Genomic DNA, 24,822 nt, shown 5'->3' with positions numbered 1-24,822 from the left:
TCCCTATGGTAGAGGCAGACTAGTCTGGAACCTTGGGCATATTTCTAGCCTGGCTTGAGCAAAGTGCTCCACAAGGCCTGGAGTTCACTGTCCATTTTGTAAATAGTGCAGTCCCCACTGTTCAGAAAGTTGAGTGCCAGCTTGCTGTGTCTACACTGTTAACTGCAAGTAGGGTCTGCCCTACTGAACTGCCCACAACCTGGGTGAGAGGGACTGCCATGATGCTGACAAGGATGCTGGTGTTTCTGCCAGATGACACATATGGGCACAACACATATCATACAACAAGGCTGTATGCAACTATCTGATCAGGTATTCAGACCTTCCTGATACCATCCCCACTTAAAGAAGCTGAAATTAAGACTCAGATAAATCAAATGATTCGCTCAAAGTCATAGCTAGTAAGTGAGCAGATTAGAACTCGGGATCTATAGTGTTCTTACCCACAGTGCTCTGCTGCCATCAATAATCTGGCTATTTGGTAATAAATCCTTAACCTAGACAGCAGCAAAGTCAGGAAGGAACAGTTGTATAAGGCAGCAAGCAGAGCTCCCAGCTTGAAAGTCAGAAAAGAAGGTTCCCTTAGGGGTGGATGTAGGAGTGGGGGGGGGGGACCACTAGGATTTTAGTTAGAGGCACTCAAGAGCTCACGCAAATGGGGTTTTAGACTCCTTTGACATTTGAGTAAGATGGGTTTAAATTAAGACCTATATTGTACAAGGGAAACTGAGCCCAGCAAGTTGCTTGCCTGAGAAAACCTCATGAATAGATATGAGTAACTCTAGTGACACCCCTCCCATGTACCCATCTCTGCCATCTAGCTCTTTTTCTTGCAAGGAGACATTTGGTTTTGTTTGCAGTGTTGGGGGTCAAGCCTAGGGCCTTGTGTGTTCTACCACTGGGCTACATCCCTAGCACCCCAGGAGGCATTTAATATCAGCAGACAATTTGGTTGTCACAGCCTTGGCTGGGAGCTGGGGACATACTGGTATCTAATGGTCAGAGATCAGAGATATAGTCTTACAATGTATTCTGTTTAATGCGGAGTGCGCACATGTGCACGCACACGTACACACACACACACACACACACACCAAACTAAGCCTGCCACCCTACCCCGGGCCTCCCATGCTCACTCCTTTATTCTTGGAAACTCCTGGTTCTTCTCTGCTTTTTCTGGACTCACTGATCTAGAGCCCTGCTCCACAGACAAATGTCTGTCCTGCCTGTCTGTCTCCTTAGATCTGGAGTTACTGAGCTCAAGGCTACAGAGAGCAGGATGAAGCTTTCCATCAAGGACCCAATCAATAGGTATCTTGCAAACTGAAACTGTTTTTGGATTTGAGTGGCATTAGGAAGCCACAGAGTTTAATTTCACCTTATTTTTGACTTAGCCTCCTGCTGTCTAGGTCAAGGCTTTATTATTAGATGCCCAGATCATGAATGGCCACAGGGCATTGTAGGTAAGGGTACCAAACTGCCTGGGTGCTAATCTCTACTCTGCCAGTGACTAGTTGTGACTCTGGGCAGGTCACTTCATCTGTCTAGGTCTTTGTTTCCACCCTCTGAAATGCACCACCTTGACACAGAGAGAGGAAAGTCTGCAATTAGCAGCATCCCCTCAAAAAATGTTGCCCACTGGGGTTCATCATTCAGACTTTGCCAAAAATCCAGCTACAGCCTAGGAACACTGAGATGACTCTTCTCAACACTCAAGGATACATGCACCACTGGGAAGGATGTTCTGATGTACATGTGTACACTGGAAGGCTGAGTTAGACCTAAGCTTCCACATTTCTAACAAGCTCCCTAGTGACACTTACGCTGCCAATTCATGGACCACATTCCAAGCTCAGTGCATCACAAAGCTATGCTGAGCTGGCTGCTCTCTCTGCAGACAACTGTGGTGTAGTTCAGGGACTATGGACTAATTGAGGAGTCAAGAGTCCTGAGTCATAGCCTCTCCTGCTCCCCCGCCCCCCGTCTATGCTCTATTAGCCCCATAAAGCTTGATAAGTGGCTTCTTTGAAGGATGATCCTGAACCCTTGTCCTCCAGGAATTCTTGTGCAAGATCTGAGAGAGGAGGGTGACATGTGGAGGTGTCTTGGGTCCAGTTCTCAGTCCTGGCAGCCAGAAGAGCAGTAGGTCACTTACCTGGTACATAGCAGGTCTGAATCGGAAGGGGTGGAGTAGGGCAAGGGGACACTCTATCAGCTTGGTTATGACTTTCGTGAGAGCCCTGGCTTTTCTTTGCTGCCACTGAAGCCTCTGCCTTCACCTCTCCCCACCCTGCCCAATGGAGGAAAGCTGGAGGGACCAGTCTGCCTGGGATAAAGAACAACGTTGGCCTGAATGTGCGTCTGAGTTCTAGTCTGAAACTAGGGGCTGAGAACAATGGCCTGGAGACCATAAAGTAGGGCTATGGGCCTCACTGGCCAGGAAAAAGGGGGTTTCAGGATTGGAGTGGTTCCTTAAGCTACACAGAAACCTTACTTGGTGTCCGGTTTAGTAATATGGCTCAGTAGAGGTTTAGGTGCCCGGAGTGCATAAGCAATTTCTAGGATCAGGAAGCAACAAGCTATCTAGACCCAGTTTTCAAACGGAAGACTTCCTCTAGGGTGCTCCCCATTACCTAACAAGGCTAGCTATATCTGGAGGCTCTCCCCATTGCCCACAATGTCCTGTTTCCATGGTGACTCTTCCTATTTTTTTCTGCTGGGGGTTCTGGATGTGAGTCACACAGACCTGGACTTGAACCTCAGGTTCTCTCCGTATAGGTGTGAGACCCTGGGTAAGTCACTCTGCCTCTCTGAGCTTAGACTGGTCCATCTGTAAACATGAGCAATAACCCCACTCTGCCAGCCTTACAGGGTTGTTGTGCAGATTAGATGAGTCAGTGCCCACGGAGTGCTCATGGGCATTACCATGAGTCATAGCATTTAGAGGCACAGGCACCCAGGCATCGTCTCACCTTGAGTCCTTGTTTTTACAGATGTGGGGATCGGCAGGAAGAGAAGGCAGCCGGCTGCTCAAGGGCCCCACACTAGGTCGGTGGGCCAGCCCCAGCTAGTGGACCCAGGTCTCCTGGAGATCCATCTTACAGCTGCTGCCACTGTACAGACGTGGTCTCTCTTCAAGGGCTAGACACAACTTAAGCTTGGGCGCCCCAGCTCCTGGCCAGCAGCAGCCATGAACTATGTGGGGCAGCTGGCAGAGACGGTGTTTGGAACAGTTAAGGAACTATACAGGGGCCTAAACCCCGCCACGTTGAGTGGTGGCATCGATGTGCTGGTGGTGAAGCAGGTAGATGGCTCCTTCCGATGCTCACCCTTCCATGTCCGGTTTGGCAAGCTGGGTGTCCTGCGGTCACGGGAGAAGGTGGTGAGTGCTTTGGCTCATGGTCTGGCTTTGTCCGGGTGGGCTTTTGAAGGCAGTGTAACCGCGCGCGCGCATGTGTGTGTGTGTGTGTGTGTGTGTGTGTGTGTGTGTGTGTGTGTACACAATGTGCGAGTCAGTCCTTTCCTTCCACGATATGGGTTCCAGGGATGGAACTCAGGTCGTCAGGCTTGGTGGCAAGTGCCAATTCCTGCTGAGCCACCTCACCAGCCCTCACTGATGTTTGGGGGCTGGTTTAGGGCCTTGATCTAGAAGATTCTCATTTGCCAAAGCCCAGCAGAGTAGAGCCAGATTCTGTGGCTACCAGGCCTGGCTCAACTTACTAGGACCTCCCCTGTGGTCTTGCTAATCACCCCAATCCTCAAACCCAGTCACATCGCCTTTAGGAATGGACATGTTTTTATATGCCTAGTGCTAGCAATGGAATAGTTTGGGACAGAACACAGGAACAGATAATGTGACCTTGAGGCCGGCCGGGTCTGTGGGGGCAAAGGTTAGTCCTTTAGTAGAACCACATCAGCTCCCTCAGGTTCATGACAGAGACTTCACTTGGTACATGGGTCCATGTGTGAGCAGCAGTGTAGTGGGCCCAAACCTCGTTCAAGTTGAAGTGACTGAATTTTTCAGAACCCTGATAGGAAAGTATAATCTATGAAAGACCGTGTACCTCGGAGATAAGAGGTTGGGCTGTAGGACTGAGCAGATGGCTGAATCAGTAAAGAGCTTGCCATGCCCTGAGCTGGGGTTCCCAGCAAACTTTCCCCACATAAACAGCAAGGGATAGAAGATGTCTGTAATCCCAGCACTGAAGAGGCAGAGACAGGTAGATCTCTGGAGCTTGCTAGCCTGCCAGCCTCAGCTGGGATTGCTTGCTCTGACCCATTTTCTAGCCACCATTTTTGGCTTTGTTCTAGTGGCTGTCTGTTCTCTGACCCCAGATAAGTTTATTACCTGTACAATATTTTGGGGAACACAATACCCACCCACCCCCACACACACCAGCCTCAGTTTCCTTATCTATAAGATGGAGGTAATGATAGGACCTACTACCAAGGGTTGTTGTAAAGTTAAACAGGATACTCTACATAAAACACTCTAAGTGGTAATTCTCACCATTAGTCATGTAGTCACCACCTGGGAGCTGGGAAGAAGTAGAAGAATGAGGTCACAACAATGTTCTCCTGGTGACTGAGTGATAAGCAGCCAGGGCCACTGAAATTTGGAGAGAGCTCCAGCCAGCTCAGAGCTGGAGGCAAGCAGGAGAGTGTCTCCAGTTGCTGGATCAGGACATGGTACAGCCATTCAGTCCCCACCATTCCTGTTGCAGGTGGACATTGAAATCAATGGAGAGCCTGTGGACTTGCACATGAAGCTGGGGGACAGTGGCGAAGCCTTCTTTGTCCAGGAGCTGGACAGTGATGAGGTAGGGATTATCATCCTGGCTCCTGCCTGACCTCACCCCCTTCACTGGTCCTGTACGAGGAGGGAACCTGGGATCTGTCGTTATCCCTGCCCTCAGGGATATCTCTTCAACAGAGAACCGATGCAGAGGGGCACTTGAGGCTGGCCTATGATATTAGGTCACAGCCCAGAAAGGGGTTAATCTGGTTAAATCTACTGCCTGGGGAAGGTTTCTGAAGCAGGAGCCCTCTGAGCTGGGCCCCTCAGGAGCGGAAAGTTGGCCTGGCTGGGAATCTCAGAAAAAAAGAGGGTCAGGGGACTGCAAAGAATAAAGCCTGGCTGTTCTAGTCTGTGTAGGTACCATACAGCCAGAACACAGAACTTGTGTGTGTGTGTGTGTGTGTGTGTGTGTGTGTGTGTGTGTGTGTAAAGTGCAGTATTTGTAGAATGAAGGCAGGGCCTAGCCCAAGCCAACAAAAAAGTTTTAACTGCTCAATAAGCTTTAACTGAGCCCCTGCTGTATGCCAGACATGATGCAACAGACTCAAACAAGTGACTTTCAAAAAGAGTTCCAGGTAAGGGCCTCTTCCAGAGATCATGAGTTCAATTCCCAGCACCCACATGATGGCTCACAACCATCTATAAAGAGATCTGGTGCCCTCTTCTGGCGAGCAGTCATACATGCAGGCAGAATACTATATGCATAATAAATAAACCTTAAAAAAAAAAAGTTCCAGACATACAGGCCCATGCATATCCAGTGATGCAGCCTCTTGGTCATTGCAAGGAATTGCAGCCTGGCAAGCTTCCTGGAGGAAGTGGCACCTGGCTAAGTCTTAGAAGAGAAATGGGTGTTACTAAGAGGCAGTGAGGGGCTGAGGCCTGCTTCTGCCTGTTCTGATGGAGCTGCCCTGACTGCTGCCTCACCTCAGTGAGAGGAGGTTTTGTGGCCAGTGTGGGCTGCCACCGCCTCTGCTCAGCCCCCATGCCTGTCCCTAAATGAGCTCACTGTGGGGTTCTGGACAGCCTGATGGCTCTAGCACTTTCAGCTGTCCCCGGGTCTCCCCACAGGAAGATGTGCCTCCTCGCCTGTGTACCTCGCCCATCCCATGGGGAGGCCTGTCAGGCTTTCCCTCAGACTCCCAACTAGGCACAGCCAGTGAGCCTGAGGGCCTCGTCATCACTGGGCGGAAAAAGAGGCGGCGCAGGAGGAAACCCAGGCGCAGGGAGGATGCCCTGGACTCCAGTTCTGAGGAGTTGGAGGCAGGTGCTGAGAGTGAGCTGCCCTTGCCAGAAAAGCCAACACCAGAGTCCCCAAGGTGGGTAGGAACCAGGTGGAGCCTGTGGGAAACACTAGCCTGGGTTGAAGCATTTCTTCTGCTGATGCTGTGCAACTTTGGAGAAGGGCCTTGGTGTCTCTGGTCTCTACTGTCTGAAGTCCTGATAGCCAGGTTTCCATGCCCTTGCCTGTTACTGAGCATTTCTCTGTGCTCCCTAAGCAGTGCTCAGGAGGAAGAGGAGTCCTCATTGCAGCCTAAGGACATCTACCCTTACTCTGATGGCGAGTGTACCCCCCAGGCCAAGTAAGTGTTCAGTGGTGGCAGGCTGCTGTGAGCCTGCTTTCAGCTTACATCTTTGTGTTAACTAATGCCTCAGAACCCACTCAGTGTGTTTGCTGACCATCTGTATTTCTCTTTTGTAAAACAAGTTTGGGGGCGATTTTTGTTTTATTTTACCTTACGCTTGGCAGTGCTTGTGATCAAAGTCAATTTTTAAATTGTAGCAAAATATTCTTCACATGAACTTTACCATTTTAACCAGTTCAGAGTGTACAATTCAGTGGCATGAAGTCCGTTAACAGTGTTACATGCCTGAAACTACTCTCTAGTTCTAGAACTTTCCTTCATGCTGGAAAGAAATTCCATATCCATTAAGAAGTCACATCTTTGGGACTGGAAAGATGGTTCTACACTTGCTGCTCTTCCAGGGGATACAAGTTCAGTTCCTAGCACATGTATTAAGCAGCTTGCAACCCCAGCTCCAGGAGATCTGACGCCCTCTTCTGGCCTCCATAGGCACTGCACTCATGTGCACACATACACATAAAGAGATCTTTTAGAAGTCACATCTTCCCACCCTATTTGTTTTGATTTTTGAGACAGGGTCTCAAAGGTTGGCCTTGAACTCCTTATGTAGCAGAAGATGATGCTAAGATTACAGGCATGTGTTACCACATCTAGCTTTAAAAAATAAAATCAGATTGCCTTCTTTTGTTGATTTATAGTATATTCGTGTATACTTTGGATTCAATACAGGCATAAATATCTGTTGAAAATTTTTTTCTATGTTGGGCTAGGTTGTGGAGTAATGACAGGTTAACTAGTATTGTCTCTGAATGCTTGTTTTTTGCAGCCTTTCATCAGGTGACCTAATGTCCCCTAAGAGTGACTCTGAACTGGAGCTGCGGTCCTTGGAGCCCAGTCCCCTGAGAGCTGAATCTCACATGCAGTGGGCTTGGGGGAGACTGCCTAAGGTGGGTTCCTCTATGCTGCCCCAAGCCTCCACCTTTTAGGGACTCCTTGGCCCTTCTGCATCATCATCTTGTGAGCTCCCATTTACCAGGCTGTCTTCCTGTATTTATCTGATTGAAGGTGGCGAAAGCTGAGCGGCTTGAGTTGTCTATGGTCCTTGACAGTATGGCTGAGGCAATCTCTGCTCTTCCCAGACAACCTGAACCTGGCATTTCTTCTTCCTCTTCTGTGGCTGGTATGGACCCTTTGAGACTCCCAATCCTGCAGCCGGCAGCTGGGGCTGATACAGTGCATCCCGATGTGGAGACACACTGTGAGGGGACTCTGGTGGATTCTCCTCTTGCTGCCCCAGAGAGTAAGGAAACCAAGACTCAGAATTCTAGGGGCGCAGTCCACCCTCCTGCCACTAAATCATGGAGCTGGGCCACTCTGGAGAGCCACATTCCCTCTGGGCATCCAGAAGTCTCCAAGGGAAAAGGTGAGTGATGGCTAGGTCCCCCTCAGTGCATCCCTGGCCTCGGGTTATGTCTTGGGTGGCTTGTGGGTCTTTAGGTACAGTTTTAGTGGCTGCTAAATGCCAGGCCTTGTACTGGGCCAGTGTTCACAGGGCCCAGTCCAATGGAGGAGCCAAATGGAATATGTATAAACAAGGGAGGGCATGGCATAGACCTCACAGAACAGAGTCATTAGCTAAGGGATGGGGACTGTAAAGTCACATGGCCATGGAAGGCCTCTCTGAATAGTGAGAGTTGTCACTGAGACATGGAAAATGAAGGACTCAGCCATGGAAGGAAGGAAAAGAAAATTCTAGGAAGAGGAAATTACATGAGTTACACCTCCAAGGTGAGAGAGATGTTTCAGGCCTAGGACCTGAGATAGCCATCTTAAATGAGGAGGGGTAAGTGCTGGGGTAGGAAGGCAGGCAGGCTGCTCTCAGCTCCCAGCCTGTCTTTACTCAAGTGTGGTAGAAAGGCCCCTGGACTGCATTGTCCAAGTTGATAGCCGTTGATTTATATGAGGGTAAATAACATTAAATAATCAAGGGCTGGGGATGGCGTGCAGTTGGTAGAGTGTTTGACTAACATGTAGGAAGCCAGGGTTCGAGCCCCAGCCCCACATACACTGTGTATAGTGCTACAAGTTTTTAATCCCAGAATTTAGGAGATACAGGTAGTTGGGGGTGGGGGGGCATCAGGAATTCAAGGTTGTTCTTGGCTACATAGTGAGTTCAAAGCCAGCCTCGGTACATGAGGCCCTATCTCAAAGAAATAATGCATGGGGTTAGTGAGATGGCTCAGTGGTAAAGCTCTTGCTGCCAAGCCTGACAACCTGAGTTTGATCCCCAGAACCCACATGGTGGAAGGAGAACTGACTCCTGCAAGTTGACCTCTGACCTGCATACATGTATTGACCTCTGACCTGCACACAAGTATTGTGGTCCTCTGACCTGCACACATGTATTGACCTCTGACCTGCACACATGTATTGTGGTCCTCTGACCTGCACACAAGTATTGTGGTCCTCTGACCTGCACACATGTATTGACCTCTGACCTGCACACATGTATCGTGGTCCTCTGACCTGCACACATGTATTGACCTCTGACCTGCACACATGTATCGTGGTCCTCTGACCTGCACACATGTATTGACCTCTGATCTGTACACATGTCTTGTGGTCCTCTGACTACTACATGTGTACCATGACACACACATATCCACACTCACACACACAAAATAAATAAAAATGTTTTTAAAGATGCTAATAAATAGATAAGAAAAATGAAATAATTAAAATTAAACAAATTTTAAAATTCCACTTCTCTGTGATACCAACCTATCTGAAGTGTGCTTAGTAGCCACATGTGGGTAGTGGCTGCTATACTGGACAATACAGATATGGGACATTTCTGTCATGGAAGAGTTCTATTGGACAGTACCACCTTAGGAGGCAAAGGGCCACATGTTGCTCATGCCATTGAACCCATGTTTGGTGGACGGGTGTCCCCTCCTTCACCCTTAGGTTCCCTGAAGAGAAACCACCACCTGGGGCCCAGTGATATCTACCTGGATGATCTATCCTCCTTGGACTCTGAGAATGCAGCCCTTTATTTTCCCCAGAGGTACCTGGGCTCTGGTGACAGGGAGTTTGGGACTGGGGCCTGTGGAGCCAATAGCCTCTAGGGATCCTGGGAGGAAGGGGGGGCCACCTATGTCTTCTTGTAGAGATTCATGTCATTGCTGGCCTCTCCGTCTTCTGTGACAGTGGGATGGGGCCCAGGAGGTGGAGTGAGCCCAGTAACCGGAAACTCCTGGAGAACCCCAACCCCGAGCACATAGCAGAACCCGCTCTGGACTCAGTGGACAACATAGCATTGTCCCTCTGTGGTGGACTGGCTGACACCCGAGACATCTCCCTGGGTATGTTCAACCATGGTGCCAGCCCTTCCAAGGATTAGTGCAGAGCTAAGGAACCAAGGGAGGATGGGGAAGATATCCAGGGATCAGAAAAGGGATGAAGGCCCCTAGGGATGAAAGGAGGTAAAAGGAAACAGATATGATGCCCAGGAGCCATAGGAGGACAGAGATGACCCATTGGGGCCAAGAAGGACACTCTCCAGAGGACATTGCAGGGTAGGGAGACTTCCAGGAGCCAGGAGAACTCAGGGGAGACTTGAGGGTGGGGTAGCATGGATGTGAAGTTGGGCTGGGCTTCCTGCCATTATCTGCCTTGTGGTGCCCACTGTCAACCAACATCTTGGGGATACAAATGCTTGATAGTAAACCTTCACCTAGCCTGTAGATCCTGGAGTGGGAACAGGTATAAAAACCACAGGAAGGGGGAAATGTTGCTAGGTCAAAGATCTGGCCAACAGGAGGTTTGTAGGAGGAATATGGGGGAAGCAGATCCTGTGGGGTATGGCAGTGTCAGCCCTCACTTTCTGCTTCTGTGCCCAGAGAAGTTCAACCAGCACATGGTCTCCTATGAGGACCTCACTAAAAATCCTGGGCTCCTGGATGACCCAAACCTTGTGGTGAAAATCAACAAGAAGTGAGTAGTGGGTTGAGGGTGGCTGATGGCCGAGTTAGCCACTTTATACCTTCACAGCTGCTGCAGTCCTAACACCTCATTCTGTCTCTCTAGGCATTATAACTGGGCTGTGGCTGCTCCCATGATCCTTTCTCTGCAAGCCTTCCAGAAGAACTTACCTGAGGTGATGCTTACAATTCCACTAGGGCCGTTGCCTTGAAGTCATAACACTGGCAAGAAAATAGATGGTGAATAGAGGTGGGCCTTGAAGGTTATGGCTACTGGCTACAGGCTCCACTCTCGAGGAGGGAAACAGAGGTCCTCAAAGTCTTGCCCATCATTCCCAGGGTTCTCAGCCATGGCTGGGTCCTATTGGGTGTGGACCTCCCATCAAGGAATTCAGGTGAAACCAGAGCAGGATAAAGGGCCAGCAGATGACTAACTGAGACAAACCTTCAATGGGAGAGAGTCTGAGCTCTGAAAGATGGGGCCTGAGAAACAGGGTTCCACCCTGCCCCTCCTCTGTGCTGGACTGAGGGGCGATTGCTCCCTTGGTCATTCTTCATCTATTGAGTACCTTTTATGTGCCACATCCAGCCTGAGGATTCATGCACCAAACAAACCCATCCATAGGAAGGTACAGTTGATCAAAGAGTCATCCAGATGAGCATCAGATTCTTGCTGCTGTGACAACTCATTATAGGTGTTTGCTGAGTAAGTGCCCATTAACTAGACGAATGGGTGACAGTCCTGAGCAGGTCAGGCAGGGAACAGAGTGTGTACGTATTCAGATAGGGGAAGGGAGCCAACACTTTTCTTCCTCCTCAGAACCTACACCTGGCCTTCTGGGGCTACCTGCTCTTTCTGTGAGGTCAGTTCCTTCTTGAGCAGTGGCAGCGTGTGACTCTACCTGCCCTTTATACTGTCTAGGATGCATCTAGGGCCCCACTCTGGCCTTAGTTAGGCCTCCTCAAAGGTTAAATGTTGACAGCATCCCTTTAGTAATATCTGGCTCTATCACAGGGCAATAGAGCTAGATCTAGAGCCTATGGGAAGGGAGTCACCATTGTTTGACTGTCTTCATTTTATCCATACAGACCCACCACTTGAGGCCTTTGAGAGACCCCCACCCAAGCCTGTTGGCAGCCAGGCTGGTTGACCTCAAGCTCATGTCCTTCTGACTTGAGTTCTGGAACCTGAATCTGTAGGGTGTTGATATGTCATCTAGGCAGGCTTTGCCCTGGACTTTGCTGGGTTATCTAGCATGCATCTAATCAGCTTTGTTCTCAGGGTGATGCTGCCCCAGTCAGATAGTGATCAGAATACAGAGAGGGAGATAGGATCATGGGTTAGGATCACTGGCTTCAGGAAGTTGTCTGTGTGTGTCTTTTGGACTGACTACAGTATGTTCCCAGGGCCACTGGGAGGCGTCACGCATGAGGTACCAGTTCTTAAGAGTCTCTCAGGGCAGTATTAACCTTCAACACTCCAGTAGGGCATGGGCTCATGAGATCTGGAAGCTAGGCTAGAGCCAGGAGTTCTGGTGAGACAGGAATGACCTTGGTCTCCTCTGCAGAGTTCCATGAGTCATTCTTGGGCTCTCAGGAGGAGGCGTGGTGGACATTATCTTCAGCCTCCAGAGGTTGCTCTAGGTTGGGCCAACATTCTGGACTCATGGAGTTCCCAATGTCAACATAAGAGATTTATGGGATGTAGAAAGAACTCATGGCCATCATCTACCCACAGAGTACTGTGGACAAACTTGAGAAAGAGAAGATGCCCCGGAAGGGCGGGCGATGGTGGTTTTCCTGGAGACGCAGGGACTTCTCAGCTCAGGAGGTAGGTGGGTGGTCAGTGATCATGGGCCAGGGCCTGCACAGGGCAGGGAACAGAATTTGCTTATGGAAGTTCTTCCCACAGCACACTGCCCAGAGGGAGAAAACCACAACCAGGAAGCAGCAGGGGTGAGTTGGACTTGTTGGCAGGGCTCAGGGCTGGAGCCTGATGAGCTGGTTGGGTAGGGAGTTCCAGAACCTCTTCTCCAGCCATGGTGGTTGTCAATTCCCAAGCACTTCATCTTCCTGAGAAATGTTCCCACCTCCCAGATGGCAAAAGTGAGACCTAGATATGCCAAATGTCCCTCTGATAGGAAACAACGAAGCTGAACAGTTATGTAGGTTCCTGACTTGGGTAAGGGGCTGCTATATTAAGGGGAGGGTCAGGGGTCTCTCTTCCCCAGCACCCAGGGACTTGCTTACTCGGCTTCCAAAGCGAGTAGGACCGGGGATATGTGCCAGGGTGCACGTGTTCAGGAAAATATCTTCATGGTGGACATCCCAGGGAGGCATACTAAAGTTAGAAGGCTTGGGCCTCCATTCCAGCCTGGCTCTCACCATCCTAGGTAGACATCCCACATAGGTGGCACTTGAAGAGAAGGCAGTCTCTAGAGGGACAGAACAGACTCTGGGTTGCTCATGGTTCTGGGTTGAGTGTAAGCAAAAGAAGGGCCTTTGGCTGGGGGGGCGTGGCTCAAACACCAGCAATGCCCACAGAGAGAAGACAGAAGTCCTAAGCAGTGATGATGATGCCCCAGACAGCCCTGTGATCCTTGAAGTCCCCCCACTGCCACCCGCCACTCCAGGCTACATCCCTACCTACAAGAAGTCCCTTCGTCTGTCTTCTGATCAGATCGTGAGTGTGTGCATCCGTGTGTTTCTGTGTGGAGGGGCTGGGCTGTGTTAATTCTATCCAAGTCTCACAGGGCCAAGATCTACCCCATAGGCGGCTTCTCTGATGGTCTCTGCTTGAATAGCAATGGGGGCTCACTTCTCATTTCTCTCAGATCTGATGGAGAAAGTCCTCTTAAGTCCTAAAATATCTACCTTCAGTGTCCCTTGGACACCTCATTGAAGTCATCGTGCTGACTAAGATTTTGACAACCCCTTCCATCCTTCACTGTAGATCTGTAGCTGGAGGCCCCACTGTCAGGAAAGCATTCAAGGTTTGACCAGCTTGGTAGAGGGTAGCAGCCATTTGCCTGGCACCCTAAAGTACTTGCCTACTTTGGGATCAGCCAGGACACAGGGGTCACCTAGCTATGATGGAGAGCAGCCACCACCATCATCTATGGATCACATTCAGGGCTAGGTTTCCCTTTAGGGGAATACTGGCTCAGGTATTCTGGCTCTAGAAAGAGGCTTTCTATGATGATCCCACAGGGTCCCCTCCTTTGGAACAGAGTATCTGCCTTTCAAGACCAGCCCTTGCCTTGGGGGCTGACCTAAAAACACAGGCAGAGCGTCACAGACATGGCCTGTCTGATATTTGTGTCGTGGAGAGTTGAAGGAAAGACAGGGCTCCTGACCCTGGCACTGTGCTGGTCCCTGGGCAGCACAGATGCCTTCTGTTCATGAAATGTATCCATGTGGCTATCATGAGACTCCTCAGGAAGGGTCTCTGAACCAAGAGGAAATGGAGAAAGTGGTTCATGGGGATCAAAAGCTACAGTCAAAGCAGAGGGGAGTAGGGGACCATATTTCCCCCTTTGTCTATCCTTAGCAATGTCTGAACCTGCATGAAGGAGCTAATGATGTGGTCTTCAGTGTGACTACCCAGTACCAAGGCACCTGTCGTTGCAAAGCCACCATCTACCTGTGGAACTGGGACGACAAGGTGGTCATCTCGGACATTGATGGCACCATCACCAAGTGAGACCCAGCTGGCTGTGAGGAGTCTGGGGGAGTGCCTAGGGACTTACCTCCCTTTGATCTGGGTGTGTGGGAGCATTGTGAAATGCCTTCTTCTGGGTGGGCTGAGACACACTGGGTCACACCCATGGAGCACGGGAGCCATTTGGGTAACCTAAATGACCTTTCTTCCCTGGCTATAGGTCAGATGCTCTGGGCCACATTCTGCCCCAGCTGGGGAAGGACTGGACACATCAGGGCATTACTAGTCTCTACCACAAAATCCACCTGTGAGTGCTGAGCTCTGGCTGAGCCAGAGCCCCTATCTGGAGGGAGGGAGTCATAGGTTATCTTAGGCCGCCATAATTTCTTCCCTGGGAAACCAGTCTTGGGCACTGCCAAAGCCCATAACAGAAGTAGCCTGGGAAGTCCATAAAACACTGAAACCTTCCTGGTACTTAGTTCTCTTGTGAGCCATTTACCTGCTGACCTCAAGGTAAGCCCACAAAAGTATCCATGTTCTAGCTGGGATAGCTGCTGGGGTCACCTCTCAAGGCCTTCCCAAGGCCCCTTCCTGCAAAGCCCTCTGGGTTTGAAGGCCAGAGCCCCAGAGTTGAGCTGGGCTTACGGCAAAGGAGCAATGGGATTGTGGAGGTTGTCTCTGATTGGCTGTCTTCCACTCCTAGAAATGGGTACAAATTCCTGTACTGCTCAGCACGGGCCATCGGCATGGCTGACCTCACCAAGGGGTACTTGCAGTGGGTGAGCGAGCGTGGCTGTGGCCTTCCTAAGGGCCCCATCCTGCTGTCTCCTAGCAGCCTGTTCTCTGCCCTCCACAGGTAACCACCCTCACATACAAGCCTACGGCCCCTTGCAGGGAAAGGCAAGAGCACCTCCAGCCCTGCACACATTTGCTCATGGGTGTCCGACAAGCCTGGGCCAGACGTGTCTTCTGATCCTCTGATATCTTGCCTTTCCTTTTCCCTCTTCCCTGTCCATGGCCATGACCGTTCCAGGGAGGTGATCGAGAAAAAGCCAGAGGTGTTCAAGGTTGCCTGCCTGAGTGACATCCAGCAGCTGTTTCTGCCCCAAGGACAACCCTTCTATGCCGCCTTTGGGAACAGGCCAAATGTGAGTGTCCCCCTCCTCCCTGCCCCAAACAGTCTCAGACACTGCCCCAACTAACCCTTTCTGTCTCTTGTAGGATGTTTTTGCCTACCGGCAGGTGGGCCTTCCAGAATCTCGAATCTTCACAGTCAACCCCCGGGGAGACCTCGTGCAGGAACTCATCAAGAACCACAAATCCACGTAAGGCCATATGTCCCCCATGTCCAGCCTCCTTCCCTAGACAAATCCAGCTGTGAAGGCCGCCACCTTGTGACCATTCAGACTCAGCACAGCCCGTTCTCTCCACAGGTACCAGCGGCTCGGGGAGGTGGTTGAGCTGCTCTTCCCACCCATGGGGCGTGGCCCCAGCACAGACTTGGCCGACCCTGAATACAGCAACTTCTGCTATTGGCGGGAGCCACTGCCATATGTGGACTTTGATTGCCTGGCTTGAGCCTGCCCAGGCTCTTCTCCTTGGTCTGACCTAGGCCTGGTGGGGAGCTAAGATGAATGCCATGGGGCCAACCCAACAAAGAGGCTACATGTTGACTGGCAGCAAGAGACCCTCCCGTCTCCTTGGAACACAAATGCTGTGGTTTTCAGTGTGACTACTCAGTACTAGGGCACCTGCCACTACAAGGGGCCATCTCCTTGAAGAAATGAAATGGCAAAGCAATCATTGCTGATAGAGATGGCACCATCATCAAGTGGGGCTCAGCTGGCTGTGGGGAGCATGGGGAATGCCTGGGGACTACGGGTATGCCCAGGACCTACCTCCCCACCAGGGGAGGGGCAGCTGCGCCAGGCTTAAGTACAGCCCTGACCTCTAACAATTAAATGTGTCACTAGGACCCTTGCAGGATTCTCTAGCTCCTAGGTCAGTGATTCTCAACCTGTGGGTAGTGACCCCTTCACAGGGGTCACGTATCTGATATACTGGATATTTACATTACAATTCATAATGGTAGCAAAATTACAGTTATGAAGGAGCCATGACAATAATGTTATGGTTGGGGATGACCACAACATGAGGAACTGTATTAAAGAGTCACAGCATTAGGAAGGTTGAGAACCACTGTCCTAGGCGTATCTGTCTCTTGCCACCCTGTGGCCTTGCCTCAACTTGAGACAGAACAGAGGAGGTGGCCTCATGAAAACCTGAGACCTAGATGGACAGGGAAGGGTGTCAGCAGCAGGCCCAGTTTCATCCAGCAACAACCTCTTTCTCCGGGTCTGGCTGAGTGCCTCTGGGAACACTCCTCTCCTCCTACCCCTTCCTGGGAGCCCAGACTACCCTCCAAAGCCAGATGTCACTGTGTTCCTATCTGCCCACAGCTCCTGATCCAGGCATCGCTTCTTCCTCTAAATACTTTGAAATCTCAGACCCAAGCATGGATGGTCCAGAGCCCCCTGACAAGAGGAGAGAGGCACTTGGGAGTCACAGAAGGGCTCGTGGATTGGGGTTCCTGCCAGACCACTGCCCCTGCTGCTCCCGGCCCCTTTCCTGACTACAGCAGATGGTGTTTGCGGGTCATCCTGCCCTGGCTTCTGCTGGTCAGTCTAGTGTCCAGCTGGCTGCATGAGCTGTCATCCAAGGCAGAGTGGGACACAGAATGACACTTCAGTAGCTTCCCCTCCCACTAGTGAAGAAAGCACCTTTAGACCAGTTCAAAGATTTAATCTTCAGCCTGCTTCCAGCCACATCAGAGTGGAGGGCAGTGAATTCCCACAAGTCAGAATGCAGGGATATGGGGAGACAAACAGCACAGCAGGCTCCAGCTGTTTGGGGGAAACTGAGGCCAGGAGTCAGCAGAGATGGTCAGTCTAAGCATGTGTATTTTCCAGTTGTTCCTTGACAGCTCCCTACCCCAACTTCTCTCCAGTTTGTGAACCTCCTGGCAAGGCTGGGGTGTTGTAAGGATGTTGGACAGCAAAGTCTGGACTCCTTTTCATCCAGCTACAGCCCCTTTCTCAGGGTCTGCCTCAACAGACCACAAGGCTGCTCTTGGCCAGAGGTACTGACCTGGGTAGCAGGGGAGAGATTTTCCTCTAACTGGAGAGGACCATGTGGGTGTATTTGTGAATTCAAAGAAAAATTATAAATTGGGGTGGGGTCTCCAAACAGTGCTCGGATTCCTTCTTTTCTTTGGGAGTCTACAGCTGCCTACACCCTTACCATGAGGCAAGATCAAAAGGAATACAGAGAACTCCTGGCTGGGCTGCATGCTTTTGTTCTGTCCTGAAGGATGTGTGGGGAAATGGAAACTTCGGGTGGCCTCTGGTCTTTGGTTCAGAAATAGCACCTATGAAGCTGCCAGATAAGTCCAGTGGGCATCATCTTCCTTACATACCTAAGGATGGAAGCCCACGGGACAAGGGGAGAGATGCCTCCAAGGGCTGTGACTGGTCCCTGGTCGGTAAAGGGAACAGTGGACAGGTTTGTTTGAGTCTTGGCCTGGGAGTTTTACACAGTTGCTAACTCCAGTGTGTCTGCAACAAGAGAAAGTGCAGACATTGCAGCGTGCCATCTCAGAAGTCCAACTGTGTCTGCAGGCATGACGTGCTTGCCTTGACTCTTGGAGACTGTGTCTTCTATAGCTCGCCTTGACAGTTATCCTGATCCATGGCTGGATCTTTCAGGGTGGCTGAGCTGGACCAAGGCCATTCGTCCAGTGGCCTCTGGATGGCCAGGGAAGGCTAGAAGGTGCTGCTGGGTAGGGTTGGTCTCTGGGATGATATTCCCAGGGTTGGTGGGATCTGGCTTTAGATTCCATCCAGTTCCTAGTCAGCTTGCCCTGGCCTCACCTCAGCCAGCTGGGCTCTGCAGTCCAGCAGGTCATCCCGGAGTCGGGCGATGTCCTGTGTGTGCTGGGCCAGCGTGCGGTTCAGCTTATCTATGTGGCCCCACAGGCCGTCCCTGGATCTGCCCAACTGCTCAGTAGGCAAACTGTTCAGGTGGGCAGCCAACAGGCCCAGCCTCTCATAGGCTCCTTCCACTCGTGCCACCCGTTGGTCAAAGTGGCCCACTGTATGCTGGAGTTCCTGGGCTGTGTCCCGGCAGCGGCTCAACCCTCCAGCCACATTGGCCACACCAGCCTTGAGCTTTTCCAGCTCCCCTCGCAGGTTCAGGACCTGCCTGTGGCCAGCCTGAAGCCGTGAGCCTTGACCTCTGACCTGTTCCTGGATGGCGTGGACTTCAGCTTCCACCTTTCGCTCTCGTTCATCTAGGGATGTGTTGGCGGTCACGAAGGCATCCGAGTACTGGCTGACGGAATCACTGAGGCCCGTGAGGGACTTGCTCACTGAGTTCAAGTTGACCTTCAACAAAGTGATCTCACCTTGGAGAGAGCTGCCTGTGCCTTCTGCCAGCTGCCCCTGAACTTCGGCTACTGTGCCATTGAGCTGTTGGAGCAGAGCAGTGTGACTGGCCACCTGGTGTAGGAGGGCCTCACTCCGGCTCTGCCAGGCCTTCACCTCTGCCACAAGGTTGTCCAGGATGGCTGAGGTGGTACTTGGGGTGCATGAGGTCTCCAGGGAGACTAGCCGTTGTTCCAGCACGGCTAGCTCTGTCTGAACAAGCGGCCGTGCTGGTCTGTCTGGTGTGGCACTGTTGTGGTTTAGCTCTCTAGTCAGGGCCACCAGACGCTCCTCTAGGCTCTGTACACGCTCTTCTAGCGTAGACCCGAAACCACCGACGCTCCAGCCCCCCATCTCCATCCTCACACAGCAGCCCCTTGCTCCATCCTCTGTTCCATTAATGGTCTCTGGGCCCTCAAGCAGCCCGTCCACACCTCCCTGGAGCACAGCAGCAGAAATACGTACAAGCTCATCTGCAGCCAGGGTGCTGAGGCCACCTTGGGCCTCCGTGACAGCCTGCAGGTTCCTCTCAAGGCTGTCCACGCGGGCACTGATCAAAGCCAGTTGGCTGCAGCAGGTGCCCCCACCAGTCAGAGTCAGGCCCTGCAGCTGAGTGCCCAGCTGCGAGAGCTCCCGACGCAGGGCCAGCTCCCGGCCATCAAGGCTCTGGTGCAAGCGCTGGCTGGCTGCTTGGCCCTCCTCACACTGCTGCCGCAACTCCTGCACGTGCAGGTCACACTCACTTTGAACACCTTGCAGCTTCTGCTCAAAGCCATCCAGCAGGCTCCCCCAGAGTCGTTGCAGCCGCTGGTCCACGTACTCCTCCAGCAGTGCTAGGGAGGTCAGTGGGGACGGCGGGGCTTCCCGCAGCCGCTGCAGGTGAGCCTCGTGACCGAGGGCCAGCCCATGCACCTCATCTAAGAGCTGCACCTTGGTCTGTAACGTGTTACTCACCTCTGTCACTTTATTTAGGATCTCACCCAGAGGAGGTATGAGTGGTCCTCTGCCTCTGTCTTCTGGGTCTACCAGCCCTTCAGGGATGACCCCAAAGCCTATAGGTACAACAGGAGTCCTAGGGTCACCAGTAATCCTATTGGGATCCTCATGGCTGGCCACCAAACCGCTCAGAGTGCCATATGCTTGTGACAGGCGCCGAACATCACCCTCTAGCTGTTCTAGCCGCTCACCAAACAGCCCTTGGCCTTTTCTTCCTAAGGGGGGAAAAAGACCTCAGGAGCACCCCTGGCCCTCCAACACATCATCCTCAGCCCTAGACACAGCTCCTTCACCTTTATGATGGGGTCTGAGTGGGGAAAGTTAGGGCCTAACAGTCATGCCCCACATGTGATGTACCTCCCCACTTCCACCCCCAGCTCTAAGAGAGCTTGTAGCCTGCATAGGTTCCCTCCCTACCCTGCCACTAAGCCTAAGAAACTTGACTCCCTCTGGAGGACATCCATAGACAGACTCACCATGAGAGCTTGGGGTCTCTCTGCTGTAAGGAGGCCTGGAGCCTGGGCCCAGCTGCCCTAAGGGAATCTGGGGCTCTGGCTCTCGGTGTGGAGGGGTAGCTCCATGGTCTGTGAGGTGTTCAGGGCAGCCTTCTCCAGTAAGACCAGGGCAGCAACGCCAGGCCAGGTCTGTCACAGTCTTGTAGCCAATCTTATATCTGGGTCTGAGCACTGAGCGGTACCTGGATCAGAGGGGACAAGGGAGCAGCATCCTGTACCTGTGGGCTGAGATTGCTTCCCCCTAGCTGGCATCCCAGACAATCTTTGGATGTTTCCACTCCCAGGGGTTCCCTTTTCCGACCCTCTAGGTGATAAAACCATGCAGTGGAGTAGGCCTCACAGAGGCCCTGAGTCCTGGTAGTGAAGGATACATGGAGAAGCCTTACTTGATACTGGTTACTTAAAGAGAATGCTAGCAAGGATTTGGCCCCAACCTTCCACCAGGTCCCCATCAGCTCCTGCTGCCATGAGAAATTCCATTCTGGCTTTCCCGGAGCCTCTCAGAATCCTGACAGAGCTTCAAACCCCTGGAGTATAGAAGAGGCCCTGCACCAGGGCTGTGCACACAGTCCTGTCATTGTCCCGGCTACTCTCAGCACCCACCAGCTGTTCACTCTTGCCACCCATCTCTAGCCACTCGGGGAACTGGGCTCTGCTCAGAGAGAACTGTGAGCAGAGACGGAAAGTCCAAAAGTGCAGGCAGGGCTCACAGGAACTCACCCTCCCTTACCTGATCAGCCATGCACCTGTTCGCTCTGGTACAGAGGAGCATAGGTCTGTTCCACATACACAATTAAACTCTCCAAATGCAGACAAGTATATCTCATCACCCGTGCGGCCTATCTGACCTGTGGCTTCCACCTTTACCTCACCTTCTCCTGGTCACCAGAACCTTCCTTGGGTCTCAGCTCTGGACCCCATGTTCTATCAACCCAACCTCACCTTCCCTAAACTCTGCCTCGGTCACATCTTCTTACCCCAGGATCCTGCTTGTATCCCTGAGGTTACTGGACTCTATATTGAGCCCGGCCTTGTCTCTATGGGGAAAGATTTGCTGCAAGTTCCAAATTCGGGGGTCTTTCATGGCCTCTTTCAGGGGTCCTGGTCCATTCTACCAGCACTGTGGCTCAGGTAGGCTCTTTCAAGTCCAGAGTACTTTGCAGTCCTTTGCAGAAATGGCTCTGTTCTCAGTTGAAGGCTGTACCTGGGATATACTCACCTGATTGTGGAAGGGCAATTGGGCCCCCACCCACACTGGCGGTACTCAGCCTTTACATAGCTCTCTGCTCCCTCCTGTAGAACGCAGGTCACATTCCTGTGTACCACATAGGCACAGAGGGACCTGGAGGGGAAACAGCACCTCTAGAATATTTGGCCCGAGACCCAACCTGCTGGTATCAGGAGACTGCCCCCCCCCCCCCCCCCCCCCCCCCGCCCCGGCCTCGTCTCTCTTTTATCTATTCCTGTTCCATAGAAACCTGGACCTTTGCCTGCGGTCCAGATCTTCTGGGGTGGGCCCAGTTCCACCGCTGGGCTCTGATCTGTGCCCTTGATGGGTGGCTGCTGAGCCAAATGCTCGATTAAACCAGGAGGTTGGGGGGGGGGGTAACTACCCCTCTGAGAAGGCCTTCCCAGCTTCTCCCTCAATCTTCTCTTCTCCCACCTCTAACTCCTTCACTGTTTCTAAACCCCTTATCTTGGCCTTCAAAGCTTCTGTGCCCGCAACTTAGTGGCTTCTTTTTAATTAGGCTTTCCTCCTTCCTCCCCTGAAAAGGCTCTCTGGCCTCTACCTTGCCATACCTTTGCCTTCTCTTCTAGGAAGCCTGCTCCGATGCTCCAGGGCTCACAGAGTGTGGCTGTGGCCTGGATACTCGCCCACAAGATCTTACATTCCACTGAATTCAAATTTGGGTATAAACCGACCACTGTGGAAGTTTGTCTCTTCTACAGTACAAGCCCAGGACCCACAAGTTCTCACTAACTCTGGGCTCAGCCACCTTGGGGCTCCCACAGGGTTACTGGGGCCAGACCGCAGGAGGGGAGGAGCGACTGCCTACAGTAGGCGTAGTTCTATCTAAAACCACGCAAGGCAGAGGAGAGACAGAAGGAATCGGATAGGGGAGCCCCGCGTGTTCCAGGCGCCGACGGCCCTGCCTCCTCTCCCTCCACCTGGTCCTCTGCGCCTGGAGTTTGCTCACAGCGCAGCTGGAAAATGTTACTTCGCTGGAAAGGTTTCCACGGGCACTGCCAGGATCCCAGCCGCAGAGCCAGGCCCCCTCGGCTGACTTGTTCGTCGCCAACCCCGCAGCCTCCTAGAGCGTGGGGCGCCTGCCCGCGCAAAAGATCGCGCCCGGGGAACCGCCCCTTCCGTGGCTAGGGTATTCGGGTCTCGATGCCTCCGCGCGGGTCCTGGCAGGTGGGAGTAGTGGCGCGCCACGCGGGGGGCCCCCCTCGCGTTCCCGCCGCGGCCCGGCCCCGCGCTTACTTGTGCGGCCCCGGGCGCAGCCGCGGACGCCATCCGGTCGTGTAGAGGCTGTAGCGGGAGGCGCTGGGCTGTGCTGGCCGTGAGAGGAGCGGGGTGCCCTTGGCCTGTGCCCCCGAGAGCAGCGCCGCGACGGCGCACAGCCACATGGGCAGCCGGCGACCCATCGCGCTCTGTCTCCACTCGGCCCCTGGCCGCGGGCGACCCTCCGCTCGCCAGCCGGGCTCCCAACTCCACTCGCGACACCCGCGGCGCGCTTGTTCGGCCGCCTGGAGCTGCGCGGCCGCTGCGTCCCGCCGAGTGGCCCGGGCTACTCGCGGCTGGGGCCGCGCAGGGGAGGCGGGAGGCGGGCTCTGTACGGATTAGCATAAACTTGGGGCCGCGCCGCGAGCTCCGCCAGCCCCCTCCCCGTTGCCAGCCCCCGGCCCCAGTTCTGAGCTGACGCCCGAGGGGCCGGGCAAACACGAGGTTTACCAAAAAAAGGAGCAGGCGGAACTCGGGGCGCTGAATTCCAGGAGGGCCCCCAAACACACTCAGCCCCTAGGTACCTCTAGGATACTCGGCAAAAAGTAGCAAAGCTTGGAGACAGGCCTGCCCTCCCTGCTGGGATCCCCCAGACCTGCTCAATAATCTAGCCGGATACAGTAGTCTTAAATGTCTTACTTGCACATGGGTACTGCAATCCAGGCCCTGGACCAGGGATGACCGGATTAAGAGGCATACCAGGAAACCCTTTCCCAGCCATTTTCCTGCAATAAGGTTCAGACTGTCCACTGTCTATGCGTGCCCTAGGAGGTCTGATAACTGCAGATTTCCCTTCCCACCAACTTCTGCCACCCGGGTAGGGTGGTCAGGCTGCCTGTCTGGGATCAGTGGTGGGTCAGCACTGTCGGTTTCTCTTAGGTAGGAGCTGCAACATTAACTCTCCAACCCCGCCAAGAATAAACTCACAATCCCCTCCATACCCCTGCCCCGTGTGTCTCCAATACGGTCTGATGTCTGCGTCATTATTAGCTTCAGGTCAGAGACTATTGCTAGGACAGCCTCATAAGAAACTACCTTAGGCCAGGCTCCCTGCATATTCCATTCATGAAAACGACGACTCTTGTAACCGAAGAGTCAGTCTACATAGTCCTTCTTACTAGACGTCGCCTCAGTTAACTGCCTCCTCTGCGAGAAGCCTTTGAATCCTGATTCTGTCGTCCAAGAGGACCACTTCTTTCTGGCTTTGTCTCATCCCCACAGGACCACAGCCCTCTGAATCTGAACCCCAATGGAATATGGCTCTTCCTTGGAGGTCCCTGCCCCCCACTTTGGTATGTTTTGGGGGGGTGTTCACGTATATGTGTTCACATGCATATGGAGCCAAGGTAAACGCCAGGTGTCGTTTCTCACACCACCCACCTTGTTCTTTTGGAGACAGGGTTGCTCGATGTTCTGGAGTCTGCCCAGTTGGCTAGGCTGGCCCGTGTGCCCCAGAGACCCCAGCACTGGGTTTTACAAGTGCTTGCCAACATGCCTAGCTTTTATTTTTCTTTCTCTTCTTTTTTAAAATCTGTTTTTTAGAATCAAATTGAGGTTTTCATGCTTACACGGCAAACCAGCATTCCACTGACCACTGTCTCCACGACTCTAGTTTATTCCTAAGGTAAATTTGAGGGGCTGGAGATGGTTCAGCAGTAAAAAGCATTTGTTGCACTTGCAGAAGACAGTTCCAGGGGACCTGACCTCCTCTTCTGGCCTCCCTGGGCACCGGGCATGCAGGCAAGTTAACCACACATAAAATAACTAATTTTGTAAAAAGTTACTCTGAGGTGTGAGTAAACACATTTGAGGGAAGGTGCCGGTATCCAGGATGCTGGAAGAAGCAGTTCTGAAGCCATCTATGCCCTGCCATCTCTAGCTGATCCCTTAGAGCAGGCAGCTGACCTAAGCCAGGCTGATTGTCCTTTCTCCTGGTCCCAGTAATGGTGGGACACAGGTGACTGCAATCCCCTTTAAGGTGTGAGTGTTTTAGTTCTAGGGTTGCCATCATAACTACCAGTTCAAGTGGCTGAGAAGTAACTGCATTTTATGGGACTGGATGGCTTAGTGGTTACCAGCAAGTACGTGTAACTCCAGTTCCAGTATATCTAATGCCCTCTTCTGGCCCCTCTAGTACTAGGCATACACTGTGGTTCACAGACATACTTAAAATAAGATAATAAATTTAACAAAAACTGTTTAGAAGTGACAGTGATCTATTGCCCCCTATTTCTGGAGGCTTAGTGTCCAGAATCAAAGTATTAGCTGGGTCACTCCTCTAGGGAGGAGTCCTTCT

General features: G+C 52.4%; 2 protein-coding genes across 5 annotated transcripts; one reads left to right on the top strand and one right to left on the bottom strand.

The window, feature by feature from the left end:
• The first annotated feature begins 3,190 nt into the window (after positions 1-3,190).
• Lpin3 (lipin 3) lies at positions 3,191-15,606 on the top strand. 3 transcript variants are annotated; one of them, XM_036185783.1, is made up of 20 exons: positions 3,191-3,382; positions 4,725-4,820; positions 5,870-6,117; positions 6,301-6,381; positions 7,211-7,331; positions 7,450-7,807; positions 9,352-9,451; positions 9,499-9,504; positions 9,595-9,749; positions 10,287-10,380; positions 10,474-10,543; positions 12,106-12,198; positions 12,280-12,323; positions 12,912-13,050; positions 13,918-14,066; positions 14,249-14,335; positions 14,732-14,884; positions 15,062-15,176; positions 15,250-15,353; positions 15,462-15,606. In XM_036185783.1, exons 1-20 carry the CDS (start codon positions 3,191-3,193, stop codon positions 15,604-15,606), a joined length of 2,550 nt encoding a protein of 849 aa, XP_036041676.1. The 3 variants fall into 3 exon arrangements, with proteins under 3 accessions (XP_036041676.1, XP_036041675.1, XP_036041674.1); XM_036185782.1 differs by lacking the exon at positions 9,499-9,504 and having other exon boundaries at positions 9,352-9,450; positions 9,588-9,749; XM_036185781.1 differs by lacking the exon at positions 9,499-9,504 and having other exon boundaries at positions 6,298-6,381; positions 9,352-9,450; positions 9,588-9,749.
• A 1,209-nt stretch (positions 15,607-16,815) lies between these two features.
• On the bottom strand, positions 16,816-23,925 carry Emilin3 (elastin microfibril interfacer 3). 2 transcript variants are annotated; one of them, XM_036186334.1, is made up of 4 exons: positions 22,506-23,925; positions 21,240-21,362; positions 19,982-20,202; positions 16,816-19,720 (listed from the first exon to the last, which is right to left on the bottom strand). In XM_036186334.1, the coding sequence occupies exons 1-4, from the start codon at positions 22,667-22,669 to the stop codon at positions 17,934-17,936; spliced, it is 2,295 nt and encodes a 764-aa protein (XP_036042227.1). In that variant the 5' UTR covers positions 22,670-23,925; the 3' UTR covers positions 16,816-17,933. The 2 variants fall into 2 exon arrangements, with proteins under 2 accessions (XP_036042227.1, XP_036042228.1); XM_036186335.1 differs by having other exon boundaries at positions 16,816-19,561.
• Positions 23,926-24,822: the final 897 nt, after the last annotated feature.

This window comes from Onychomys torridus, chromosome 4, assembly GCF_903995425.1.
Source record: "Onychomys torridus chromosome 4, mOncTor1.1, whole genome shotgun sequence".
Taxonomy (NCBI): domain Eukaryota; kingdom Metazoa; phylum Chordata; class Mammalia; order Rodentia; family Cricetidae; genus Onychomys; species Onychomys torridus.
This window is presented reverse-complemented; position numbering and strand designations above follow the sequence as displayed.

Excerpts from the sequence above, each read along its gene's own strand:
- Lpin3 (XM_036185781.1), top strand. The coding sequence starts at position 3,191 with ATGAACTATGTGGGGCAGCTGGCAGAGACGGTGTTTGGAACAGTTAAG. Across the intron at positions 9,451-9,587 it reads AGCCCTTTATTTTCCCCAGA|GTGACAGTGGGATGGGGCCC; the intron begins GGTACCTGGGCT and ends TCTCCGTCTTCT. Across the intron at positions 15,177-15,249 it reads CCTTTGGGAACAGGCCAAAT|GATGTTTTTGCCTACCGGCA; the intron begins GTGAGTGTCCCC and ends TGTCTCTTGTAG.
- Emilin3 (XM_036186334.1), bottom strand. The coding sequence starts at position 22,669 with ATGGGTCGCCGGCTGCCCATGTGGCTGTGCGCCGTCGCGGCGCTGCTC. Across the intron at positions 21,363-22,505 it reads CTGCGCCCGGGGCCGCACAA|GTCCCTCTGTGCCTATGTGG; the intron begins GTAAGCGCGGGG and ends TTTCCCCTCCAG. Across the intron at positions 20,203-21,239 it reads AATTGCCCTTCCACAATCAG|GTACCGCTCAGTGCTCAGAC; the intron begins GTGAGTATATCC and ends CCTCTGATCCAG.